Below are 11,582 nucleotides of genomic sequence, written 5' to 3' on the forward strand. Positions count from 1 at the left end.
GTTTTCATTTTCAATCGATTTGGTGCACCTCTGAATTGAGAGAACGAGAAAAAGTCAAACAAATCACTGCATCAGGTGGAGGTGTATTTTGGACGAGGGCTTGGAACAATCTATTATTCGGGTGATAGCAGTCTCGGGGATTGAGGAGGCGATGATAATGATACAGCCCCCTTCAATCGACCATTCGCGATCATGATTCGTTGGGCGGATGAGGCGACTGATAAAATTATAACGAGTGACAACTCCATCCTTAATAACAACGACACTGTCGACGACAGACTATTATCACTGAGCTGCAATGTCGACGATAATGGTGAAAATGAAGACGCTGAGGGTATTACATTCACCTCGTGCCTGATCAGCATCGCTGGGGGAATAAGGGGGTTCGAGTATCCGGTGATTTACGCGAATGATAGAAACTCAGTCGATGGCTGGAGGATTAATGATTTATTTCAATGCTGTTGCGGTGTTGAGAGATGCTGGGGAAGGTGTGAGTGTGTAACGTGGGCTCTCAAGGATATTCAGTTCGTTTGTAATCGGTGTTGGTCACTTGGTGGCGGATGACTTCGTCAGGTACAGATGGCATTGTAGTATTAGACTTTTATCTAGTTGATATACCAGTTGGGGGACTTAGATTGTCGTCGCTGACGCGTCGTAGACGGAGACGGTGGTGCACTTTGTTAACTGTGATTACACGTACGATTGTTTTACCGTGATGGCGGACCTACCTGATATGTCCCATCTTACACCGGAGGAGAGGAGGATCATCGAGGGGGTTATGATGCGGCAGAAGCAGGAGGAAGAGCATGAGAATGAGATCATGAGGTGAGGCTTTGTGAAATGTGATGTTTCTGGTTTTTGGAAACATTAATGATTTCGGAAAAGTCACAATTTGTGGATTAATTTTATGATGCACTTTTTGAAGATTTTTATCTCTTTTCGTTCCTCGGAAATTTTGAGGAATTTCGTGAGTGGAAAGTCAGAGTTTCATCGAAAAATCAATTAGAACTGGGAATTTCACGTCTATTATTCCCTGAAAATTTGTAGAAATCAGGGACATTCAGGCACATGGTACATTTAGGTACATGTAGTTTTGATTCATTTTCATTTAAGGGTATTCAAGTATCTTACAGTTTGGTAGAGACTACACTATAGATTCAACAATTTTCAGTCATTAAATTTGTCAATTAAATTCCGTGGAACAATCATGGACATTCAGCGTCATTAAAACTACATTTTGTACAGAATTATTATTATTTAAACATTCATTGTTTATAAATAAGTAATTAAAATTGTTTAAACTTTAGGAAACATTATTTTGTTAGGCATGAAATCGATTTCTGGTAAAATTCTGAATGTAAACAAATTTATTACGACTCCGAACAAATGATTTTTACGGAGGAAAATTAATTGTTTATGGATTATTTATAGAAAATGCTCGTAATTGTAAAAAATTCAACTCGCAATTTTCAAATTATTTCATCAATCTTTTTCAGATTTTTTAAATGTTTTCTAACGGTTCAATATTGACATTTAAATTCAAACCTACTAAGTTTAAACAATAAAATCATTGCAAAATGTTCGAAAACTTAACTTAAACTCTTAAACATTCTTCGTTTGAGTCCCCCAGACATTTCCTGAAAATTAGAATTTTTCCGTCTGCACAGATTGTTTTCTCATCATCCACGGGCACTTACACCCGCCTCACAATCCCATGTCGTTACTATTACAACATTGTCATCTTCTACTGCCAATTGCAACGTGAAAAGTGAAGCCAGAATGTAATCCATTAGTTCTCGTATTTCGTTTACTCTCCCGGCATTTTTGCGGCATCATCCTGCAACAGCTCTGCACAACTCTGTCGATTACTTCATATTTGTATTTCCCTTTTTATTTCTCCCTCCAACTCACTATTTTCGTGATTCTCATTTTCTTCATCATCCCCACCCCCATCCCCATTCCCATTTCAGTAATAAATGGGGAGGGAAAAATGAGGAGGAATGATTAGGAAAAAATTTTAAAGGCTTGGATAGGTCGAGGGCGCGCATTCTTTTCGCCCGGGGACACAAAACGTCGCTGAAATATAATCCTCAGTTGACGTTTCTTTTACCTCACAGTGTATACCTTCTCTTTTCGTTGAAGCCCCTGTATGATGCACTATGAAGGGGATCTTTCTGTCTCGTCTGGCCCGAGGGTCACAAACTTGGTATACCTATTTCGTCTATGAGCTTGTTGTAGAGAAAATTACGGGGAGGGGGACCAATGGGCTACGGTATACTCTTTTTTTCTCCCCTCTCCTCCACTTATTTCCACAACCGCTTTTCCTCTTTGGGCTTTAATACCCGCTCGTCCTCGATTCGCAAGAGTGTCTCATTGTGTGTTCACTGCATCGAAGACACCATCCTCTAGCTATTTCCTTCGTGCACCCCCGCACCCGGATTTCATTCCTCAAATGTTTACGAACTTCAAAACTCGGCTCTCAATTCAACTCATTGAAATTTCAAACAATTTGTCTTCATTTTGTTCTTCAGATGTTTTCACGAATTTTCAGCGAGTTGGGGGGGAGATGAGTGTATAATTTATTATTTAATTAGTGAATTCAGTTGGGTGATGTTAATGTGGTTTTTAATGCATTTATCTTCAAAACGCAGTTATTTTGATTTTGATCATTGTTATAATGAAGGTTTTTGAAGAATTACATTCGTTAATTCGATATTTTTTACAACTTCTTCATTTAATAATGCATTCTAATCTCTCCGTGAATTTTATGTAAAAATTTAATTGTTTGTAACTGAATTAATTGTTGAAATTAATTGTTATTCGCGAAATTCGTGAAGTGGGGAATTAGAAATATGAAAAAATTCTTTTATTTATTTAAACCCTGCACTCAATTCAACTCGTTGAATTTATTCTGGGAGACAATGTTTTTTGGCTGTTGATGAATATTTCAGACCATTTTATTCTTATAATGAGGATATCGAAATGACTATACTCGTAATTCTCTAATTCTTACCATTTCTTCGTGAATATATCAACGTTATTGCGCATCTCGACTGGCTTTATAATTACTCTACGCAAATTATTCATTTTTAAAATGATTCATTCAGTATTTTCCACAATTGCTCATTTTAATCGTCAATTTTCATCGTTCCTTGACATGAAGTCTCGAAATTCTTGAAGTGAAGCAATGGAAAATATTTAACAAATTCCATCGTATTGAGTAATAAGAAACCCACGGCTAAGATGCCGTAATTTTTACCTCGATGTTCATTATTATCACAAAATTCGTGACATGCATCAGACTGAGTTCTGATGTGTGCATATTTGGAGTAGCGATGCACGACAGCGATATAATTCTATTTCCGTTCGCCTACCCCCCAGGACAAATTGAGTTTCATCGATGGCAAAGACATCAGTTCCTCTCAATCTCTCCCTCTCCCCCTCTCTCACCTAAGTTCACCCTTTCCTCCCGCCTCTTCAGCATTCCATTTCTACTCAACCTAGAGTTCTTTAAAAGCAAGGAAATTTTATTCTACCAGAAATCTCATTCCCCCATGGAAAACATGAGTAATGCATGGACGCAAAGTGACGGCCAGGAAAAAATTCCAGTGCCGGGACTAGAAATTTCATTGGGGAAAACGTGAATTTTTCCCAGTATTTCTGTGAAAATTTCACAGAAATACGGGGAACCAGAAATACCAAGAAATTTTACCTTAACAGCNTCATTGTTATAATGAAGGTTTTTGAAGAATTACATTCGTTAATTCGATATTTTTTACAACTTCTTCATTTAATAATGCATTCTAATCTCTCCGTGAATTTTATGTAAAAATTTAATTGTTTGTAACTGAATTAATTGTTGAAATTAATTGTTATTCGCGAAATTCGTGAAGTGGGGAATTAGAAATATGAAAAAATTCTTTTATTTATTTAAACCCTGCACTCAATTCAACTCGTTGAATTTATTCTGGGAGACAATGTTTTTTGGCTGTTGATGAATATTTCAGACCATTTTATTCTTATAATGAGGATATCGAAATGACTATACTCGTAATTCTCTAATTCTTACCATTTCTTCGTGAATATATCAACGTTATTGCGCATCTCGACTGGCTTTATAATTACTCTACGCAAATTATTCATTTTTAAAATGATTCATTCAGTATTTTCCACAATTGCTCATTTTAATCGTCAATTTTCATCGTTCCTTGACATGAAGTCTCGAAATTCTTGAAGTGAAGCAATGGAAAATATTTAACAAATTCCATCGTATTGAGTAATAAGAAACCCACGGCTAAGATGCCGTAATTTTTACCTCGATGTTCATTATTATCACAAAATTCGTGACATGCATCAGACTGAGTTCTGATGTGTGCATATTTGGAGTAGCGATGCACGACAGCGATATAATTCTATTTCCGTTCGCCTACCCCCCAGGACAAATTGAGTTTCATCGATGGCAAAGACATCAGTTCCTCTCAATCTCTCCCTCTCCCCCTCTCTCACCTAAGTTCACCCTTTCCTCCCGCCTCTTCAGCATTCCATTTCTACTCAACCTAGAGTTCTTTAAAAGCAAGGAAATTTTATTCTACCAGAAATCTCATTCCCCCATGGAAAACATGAGTAATGCATGGACGCAAAGTGACGGCCAGGAAAAAATTCCAGTGCCGGGACTAGAAATTTCATTGGGGAAAACGTGAATTTTTCCCAGTATTTCTGTGAAAATTTCACAGAAATACGGGGAACCAGAAATACCAAGAAATTTTACCTTAACAGCCCTAGAATTTTTCACAGCCGGTGGACTGTGATTTTTTCCAGTACTCGCACTAGAATTTTTCTCGAAAATTTCTCTCCATGAAGTCTCCTGAAAATTTCAGCCAAAAAGTAATCTATATCGAGCCAATTTGATGTTTTTTTTCCCGTGGACTCTTCGTTTCATTCTTATTTTCTCTCTAGGTCGAGATAAGCATTTGAGGTTGCACAATTTTCAGTGGTTTGGGACAGTGGACGATCAAATCGCATCCCACAGCATTGTGCCCATTTCTATCTTCCCCTCGAAGATCTCCACCTCCGCATTTCTATCGTTCGTGTAAATGCTACCCCATCTCCAACATTTCTATTTGGCTCTCCCATCCACCCACGGGCCTAACCCCCAGACGGGCGGGGGCTGCTGCACTCCCTTTAAACCTATTTTCGTTCTCTATTTTCTCGGGAGGAGCCGATACGGGTGAATCCTCTATTCACTTCCTAGGTTGGTTTGCTTCTTCTATCGCCAACCATGAGAGGGGGGCGGGGAGGTGGAGGGAGATGAAAGCCGAGGAGAGGTACAAGATACCAACATCAATGTGATAACTCGTCTTTACGACGTAATCTCTCGCTCTTTGATATCTCTCGTCCTCGAGATACTCTTCTGAAGAGAAAAAAATTGCACGCGGACGGAAGATTATGGGTAAATATTACAGAACTTTTCCGATAATCAGGAGATATTTCGCGAGGAGTGACGCGGGTGGAGGAAAAATTATTGATTTAGGTCTTGGAGTTTTTTAATCGCGTTTAGCAATTTTTTTGAAAGAGCGGAAGATGATTCCGTCTGCAATATTTGTAATTTTTACAAGTTGATTTTCTCTAAAATTTGGGAGAAAAATTGGGCATTTGATTCGAATGAAACTGTTTATTTGAAACTTTTCGGTTCATTTTAACGATATTTTTGTTGGGGATTAATGAATTCGTTCTCTTCATCGTCATCACAATGATTTAATTTCCAACTAATGAAATTTTTATTGGGATCAATTAAATTCGTTTGTATTTAAAAAACGATTCATTTGAGGTGAATAAAGACTGAAATAAAAATGAAATTTTGAATAAAGTCTTTATTCAAGTGAAGTTTATTTGATTAATTTATTAAATTATAAAAAACTATATTTCTCTGGGTGCGTGAATGGTTATCAAATTTTACCCTGACGTTTATGTAAAAATGAAGTACTGTAAGATGGAAAATATTGTTAAAAAAAAATCAGATCCTGATGCGCCAAAATCTGTTGTTCAACATGAAAATTCTCCTCACACTTGAAAAAAAATGAAATTTCATGGGGAATTCAGTAAAAATTTTCAGGAGACCGATATTGAATCCAATTTAATGCAAAAGAATTCGATGACTGCATTAAATTGCACTGGAAATTCAATGAAGTCCAAATTTTCGAGTAACAAGACCAGAATTCTTCAACTTATTTGAATTTTCAATAAAAACGTGCAATTTTCAACTCAATTTTCCCCGTTCGATTTTCAATTAAAGGAAAATTCCACAATATATTGACTTGATTTTCCTGATTTCTTTCAATTTTTAGGGCGTAATTACGCTAAAATTAATAATTTCCAAAGATTTTTTGAAGAAAAAAAATCGAACCGAATCTTTAATCGCCAAACCGCAATTTCCTGAAATTCTAGTACACTATAAAAATTTCTTGATAAAAATTTCTGGGGAGGGTTCCCCCTAGATCGTAAAATCGCCTCTTTCCTCATTTTTCAACATTTCCTGGGCCAATTTTCATAAACCAAAGAATAGACTAATCATGCAAGTCTGCCCCATTAAGCTCCTCTCAACTTGTCGAAAAGTTGGCATGATCACCCTCTTCCTTTTCACTGGGACCGAGTCTAATATCGAGGTAGTCGCGTGCCACTGAAACTCAAACACTGAGTAGTAGATTGAGGTGGGTTGGATGGCGAGAGGTGGGAGGGGATGATGAGTTTGGGGGGGTGTGAGGAGTCCTTTTGGTCGTAAGACGCAGGATATACTCGGGCTTAATTTTCCACCATGGCAAAGGTGCCAGCTTAATGGACGAGGAGGAGTGGGAGGCTGGACGCTTTTAGGATTGCTTTACGAGACGCCCACATTATCATGTCTGATGTGCATTTGCCATCCAACGAGCTTCCGTGCTATTTTTCGTGATGCTGGTTATCGTTGATGGTTTATGAAATTTTTTACGTGGGTTCTCTTTGAAGGCACGGGTGCACTGTCAGAAAAAAAATTAAATTTCATGGACAGTTGACTCCTAATTTTCAGTGACACTGAATGCGATTTAGGGAAAATGATCATGAAATTTCAGGTTTCACTGAAAATTGAGTAAAATTCCAGAAGTTTAAGCAGCATAAAGACGATAATTCCTTAATTTATTTTAATTTCCAATTTTAATAGGAATATTCAGTGCCAAATTACATTGAACTCTCAGTGAAATTTGAAATTTCATGATTTTTTTCCCTTAAATCGCGTTTAGTGTCGCTGTCCTGAAAATTCAAGGATATATTTACCGGAATTTTCAAGTTTTCTATTTATTTTCAGGGAAAATTGGAACTGAAATTGACAGTTCTCGTTGATTTTTCCACGAAATTCTGAATTTTCAATGACGAAATACCTCGAAATTTCAGTGGTAATTAAATTCTAACAGTTGTGACAATTTTTATTTGTTGACATGAGATGATGTTATGTCGATCAGTGTTTACTAGCATTGGATTGCACATGATGGATTCTCAATTCATTTCTATTCAAAATTATTAATTGAATAAAAACATCCACCTGAGGAGGAGCACTTTGAGCGTTCGAAACGTCGTGCAATTTGTTGAGTAATTTTGTCGAGATTTTTTGACTGCTGCTGACCAAAGTATGGCCCAAAATAACTTCTAATATTTGTTAATTAATTTCAATTAAAGTTGAAAATTCCGGTTGTCAAATTGTTGACAATTATTTTTTTTATATTCACGAGATGATAACTGATGAAAAATTTTATTTTTGTGCAAGACGTTAAATTTCCTTCGGTCAAGTTCAAAGCCAATTGATTTTTTTTGTAACAATTCAATATTCAATCTTCGTCAGGAGTTTGGAAATTCAGGTTTTCAAATTGTTAAGACCTGTTTTATTTTTCTTTATATTGACAAAATGATAAGTGATGAACCTTGTCAGCAACACAGAATGAGTCAATCCCGCCTAATAACCCACGTAATCTCTGTTTATTCCCAGGCGAAAGCAGGATGAGGTTCAGATACTCGAGGATACAATCCGTGCGCGCTCCGAGAAGCACAAGAAAGCGGGCATCGAGTTGGACGATACATGCCACATATGCATGAAAACCAAGTTTGCGGACGGCGTTGGTCATATCTGCAACTACTGCAACATACGGTGCTGTGCCCGTTGCGGTGGCAAAGTCACCCTCAGATCGAACAAGGTAAGAATATCAAATATCAAATATATTCCATCGCCGAGGGCCGGCTGTCGAGGTGAAGAAAAATTTCACCGGACAATCGATGTTTGAGATAAATTATCAAACTTCACCGCTGTTTGAAAACTGGAATAACTTTTTTTTCTCTATCGTGTGGAAAAATAATACATCCTTGGTCCGCACTTTGCTGTATCCCCCGGGCATTTTGCATTATTGCAAAGTAATATATCTTGAGGCTTGGGAAATCAGTGGGTACAGACGCGCCACGGGGAAGTGGTCAGACAGCGATAGCTCACGTCTGACTATCATCTTCTTTTACTACGCTCGATAGACAGCCAGCATTCTCTTCTCGGGGCGGCAATAGCGGTCTGACACTCCTTGACATGGGATAACCAGAAATATGAGGGCGGGAGGGGAGGGGAATTTTATATTTCAAGTTTTTCTTTCAGCCTTGACATTATCAGCGTATTTTGAGGGGTGTTAATAATAACGGCCCGCGGTGGATGCATTACTGCCGCCGGCTATTTGCTATTTTCATGGAGCTCATCCCGGGAACTTCAAACATTGATTATCGATATTTCGAATTTATTTACACGCAAATTCCAACGAAACTTGGAAATTTCTGGTGTCGTGGAAAACTGACGCTAATTAAGGGGAGACTATGAGACACTTTTGAGATACTTTTGAGATACTTTTTTAATAGTTATGTTCAAGGGGAGACTACTGCGAGTTTTAAGTCGCGGGCTATTGGAATGAGATTTCTCATACATTGAAAATCGATTGTATATGTTTGAAAACTAATAATTGGGGTAAAACAAAATTGTTTATTGTTTGTTTACTTCGCAGACGCTTAAAGTGTTGAAAATAGTCCCGGGCCTCTAATTTTTGAGTTACAAAGGGTTTTTTTTTCAAAATTTTTGAAAAAATGTGTACAATAACAATTTTGAAATAATTTTTTGAAATTCAACTCCTTTTTAACGAGAAATTGCACCATTCGGGTAAAATAGCCAGATAAATGTTTCAGAAAGAATCGAGAATATATTTTAAATATTTTAAGAATAATTTTTCTGCCTATTTTACATGAATGAGGCAAATTTTTATAATAAACAAAATTGAATTAGCTGTGTAAGAGTCGAATTTCAAAAATTAATTCGTAATTGTTATTGTACACATTTTTTCAAAATTTTGGAATCAAAATTACTCCTGAAATTTCAAGTAAAAAATCTTGAAATTTTTACAATCACTCATTTATACGAAATTTATACGAATTTGTTATTGAAAATTCAATTGAATGTGATGTTCAATTTCCGCAATGAATTTGGAAATTCTAGATGTCATTGAAATATTAGAATATCAGTGCCACTTTAACTTGGAAATCCCAATTATCCTGAATTTCTAACCTGAATGAGAGATTTCACGAACGATTTAATCTTAAATTGAATTCAAATTCACATATTGAGAATTCAAGTGCAACTATTGCTCAATTTTCACAAAATTTCCAATAGTGTATTATTTTTTTTCATCAACTTTAAAGTATTAAAAATTCTCCACATAGATGAAGCGACTTGATTAGTTTTTCTGAGCATTTGAAGTGCAGTTTCCGGAGATTTGAAAAGAGGAAAATATTAAAAAGGGCAATGGTTTATGATTTTCTATATTTTGTAGATAATTATCGTTGGAGTCTCATGTGCTAAAGAATCTTTGTGGGGGTTTTTTAATCATCGATTATCGATGATTCCAATGTTCAGGTAATGAATGAGAAAAACCGAAAGACAAATTGCCAGTTTCATTCCATATTTCTTGGAAAATGTCTCTTATTTTATTTCTGTGTCAATAATGGTGTTATCTCCTGGATAATCTTCACATGCCCGGTCCGTCTCCACTGAAAGTGGTTAATTACCAATTGCTAATTATGCGAGGCTCTATACTCGTGAGGCTACCGGTCCGTAAAATAAATTTTGCAGTTCGAAAGTCTATTTTTACTATGAAAAATCTGAAATATTCCAAGTGAAACATGAATCATCGTGACTTCCGTCAACATTCATTGATTTTCCATCAATTCCCAGCCATTTCCTTCCATTCTATAATAGCGAGACCGACGCGCTCCCGCAGTGACGCCATAGACAACCTCGAAAGTCGAATTAGTTTGAGTTCGACCAATACATCAAAATAAAAGTTCACATAAATTCATTCATGCCAAATAAATTCGTTCAATATCACTGGAAATTTACAGTTTCCAGTGGTTTTCCACACACAATTTTTAATCTTCCATGACGCAATTCCCTCAAATTTCACGGTCGGGTTACTATTATTCAAAAATTATTAATGTACCTTTCGAAAGTGAAAAAATTTCCTCTCTTTTCAACATAACGCAACATGTCGCCGAGAGGAGTCTCAAGGTCCGGAGGATACTCAGCACAACACAAGGTCGTTTAGTTCGAATTAGTTCGAGTTCAACCAATACATCAAAATAAAAATCCATAAAAATCCATTCATGCCAAATAAATTCGTTTGAACCGAACGAGTGTATTTCCCGAAATTTACAGTTTCGAGTGATTTTTCCACACAATTTTTAAGCTTCAATGACGCATTTCCCTCAAATTTTACTGGAGCCATAATGTGGTAAAAACACTGTTAGAAATTTCTTGAAATTTCAGTCCAAGCGTCATCGAAAAAATGAAACGTTCACAAAATTTCTGATTCATCTCGAAAATTCAAGCTTGCATTTCCGAACTCATCGTGAAAATTGAACATCACATACAATTCCATTCTCAGTAGATTGAGAATTCAGAAAAGTTGTTGCTTGAATTTTCAAAATTTTCAATGTTTTTCAGTGCCGTATGGACCTGAAAATCGCGAATAACTTGAATATTCAACAAATCAACTGATTCGTCAATGAAGAAATACACAGAAATTCCAAGTAATTTGTCATTGTTAAGAAATTCAAGCTTTTGCACTTGAAATGTCAAGAATAATTTTCTGACATTGAATCTCAAAGAAGTGTCCGGGTCATTTCATTCAAAAACCCTTAGTGTACCTTTCGCAGGTGAAAAAATTCCTCTCTTTTCACCACAACGTAACACGCCAGAATAAAAATTCATTTACCAGATAGTTCAAAATAGCTGCAAATGAATCGCAACAACCGTAACGTCAAAGCGTGACGAGAGGAGTCACAAGGGCCGGAGGATGCTCAGCGCAACACAAGGTCGTTTGTGTCGGAGAGAGAGGGGAAAGTTGAGTCCGGGGGTAGCTTCCCCAACTTTTATATCCACGCTTTTGGCCTCGGTCTCTGCGTGGGGGCCTATGAATGGGGCGCGTCCCCGCGTGACGTCACTGACGGCTTGTGCGCCGCTATGAAGAGCGCGGGGGGTG

General features: G+C 37.0%; 1 protein-coding gene across 7 annotated transcripts in view; it reads left to right on the forward strand.

Moving 5' to 3' along the window:
* Window positions 1–11,582, forward strand: part of LOC107043539 (regulating synaptic membrane exocytosis protein 2) — an 81,501-nt gene continuing 69,919 nt past the window's right edge. For all 7 annotated transcript variants that reach the window (XR_001461248.1, XR_001461245.1, XR_001461250.1 and 4 more), the window contains exons 1-2: window positions 1–825; window positions 8,012–8,216. Coding sequence is in view for 1 of the 7 variants with exons in the window: in XM_015265074.1 (XP_015120560.1) it covers window positions 716–825; window positions 8,012–8,216 (315 nt within the window). In the remaining 6 variants the exon portion in view is untranslated. The remainder of the gene's footprint in view (window positions 826–8,011; window positions 8,217–11,582) is intronic.

Source organism: Diachasma alloeum, unplaced genomic scaffold (genome assembly GCF_001412515.2).
Source record: "Diachasma alloeum isolate Michigan unplaced genomic scaffold, Dall2.0 Dall_scaffold_00597, whole genome shotgun sequence".
NCBI classification, from domain to species: Eukaryota; Metazoa; Arthropoda; class Insecta; order Hymenoptera; family Braconidae; genus Diachasma; species Diachasma alloeum.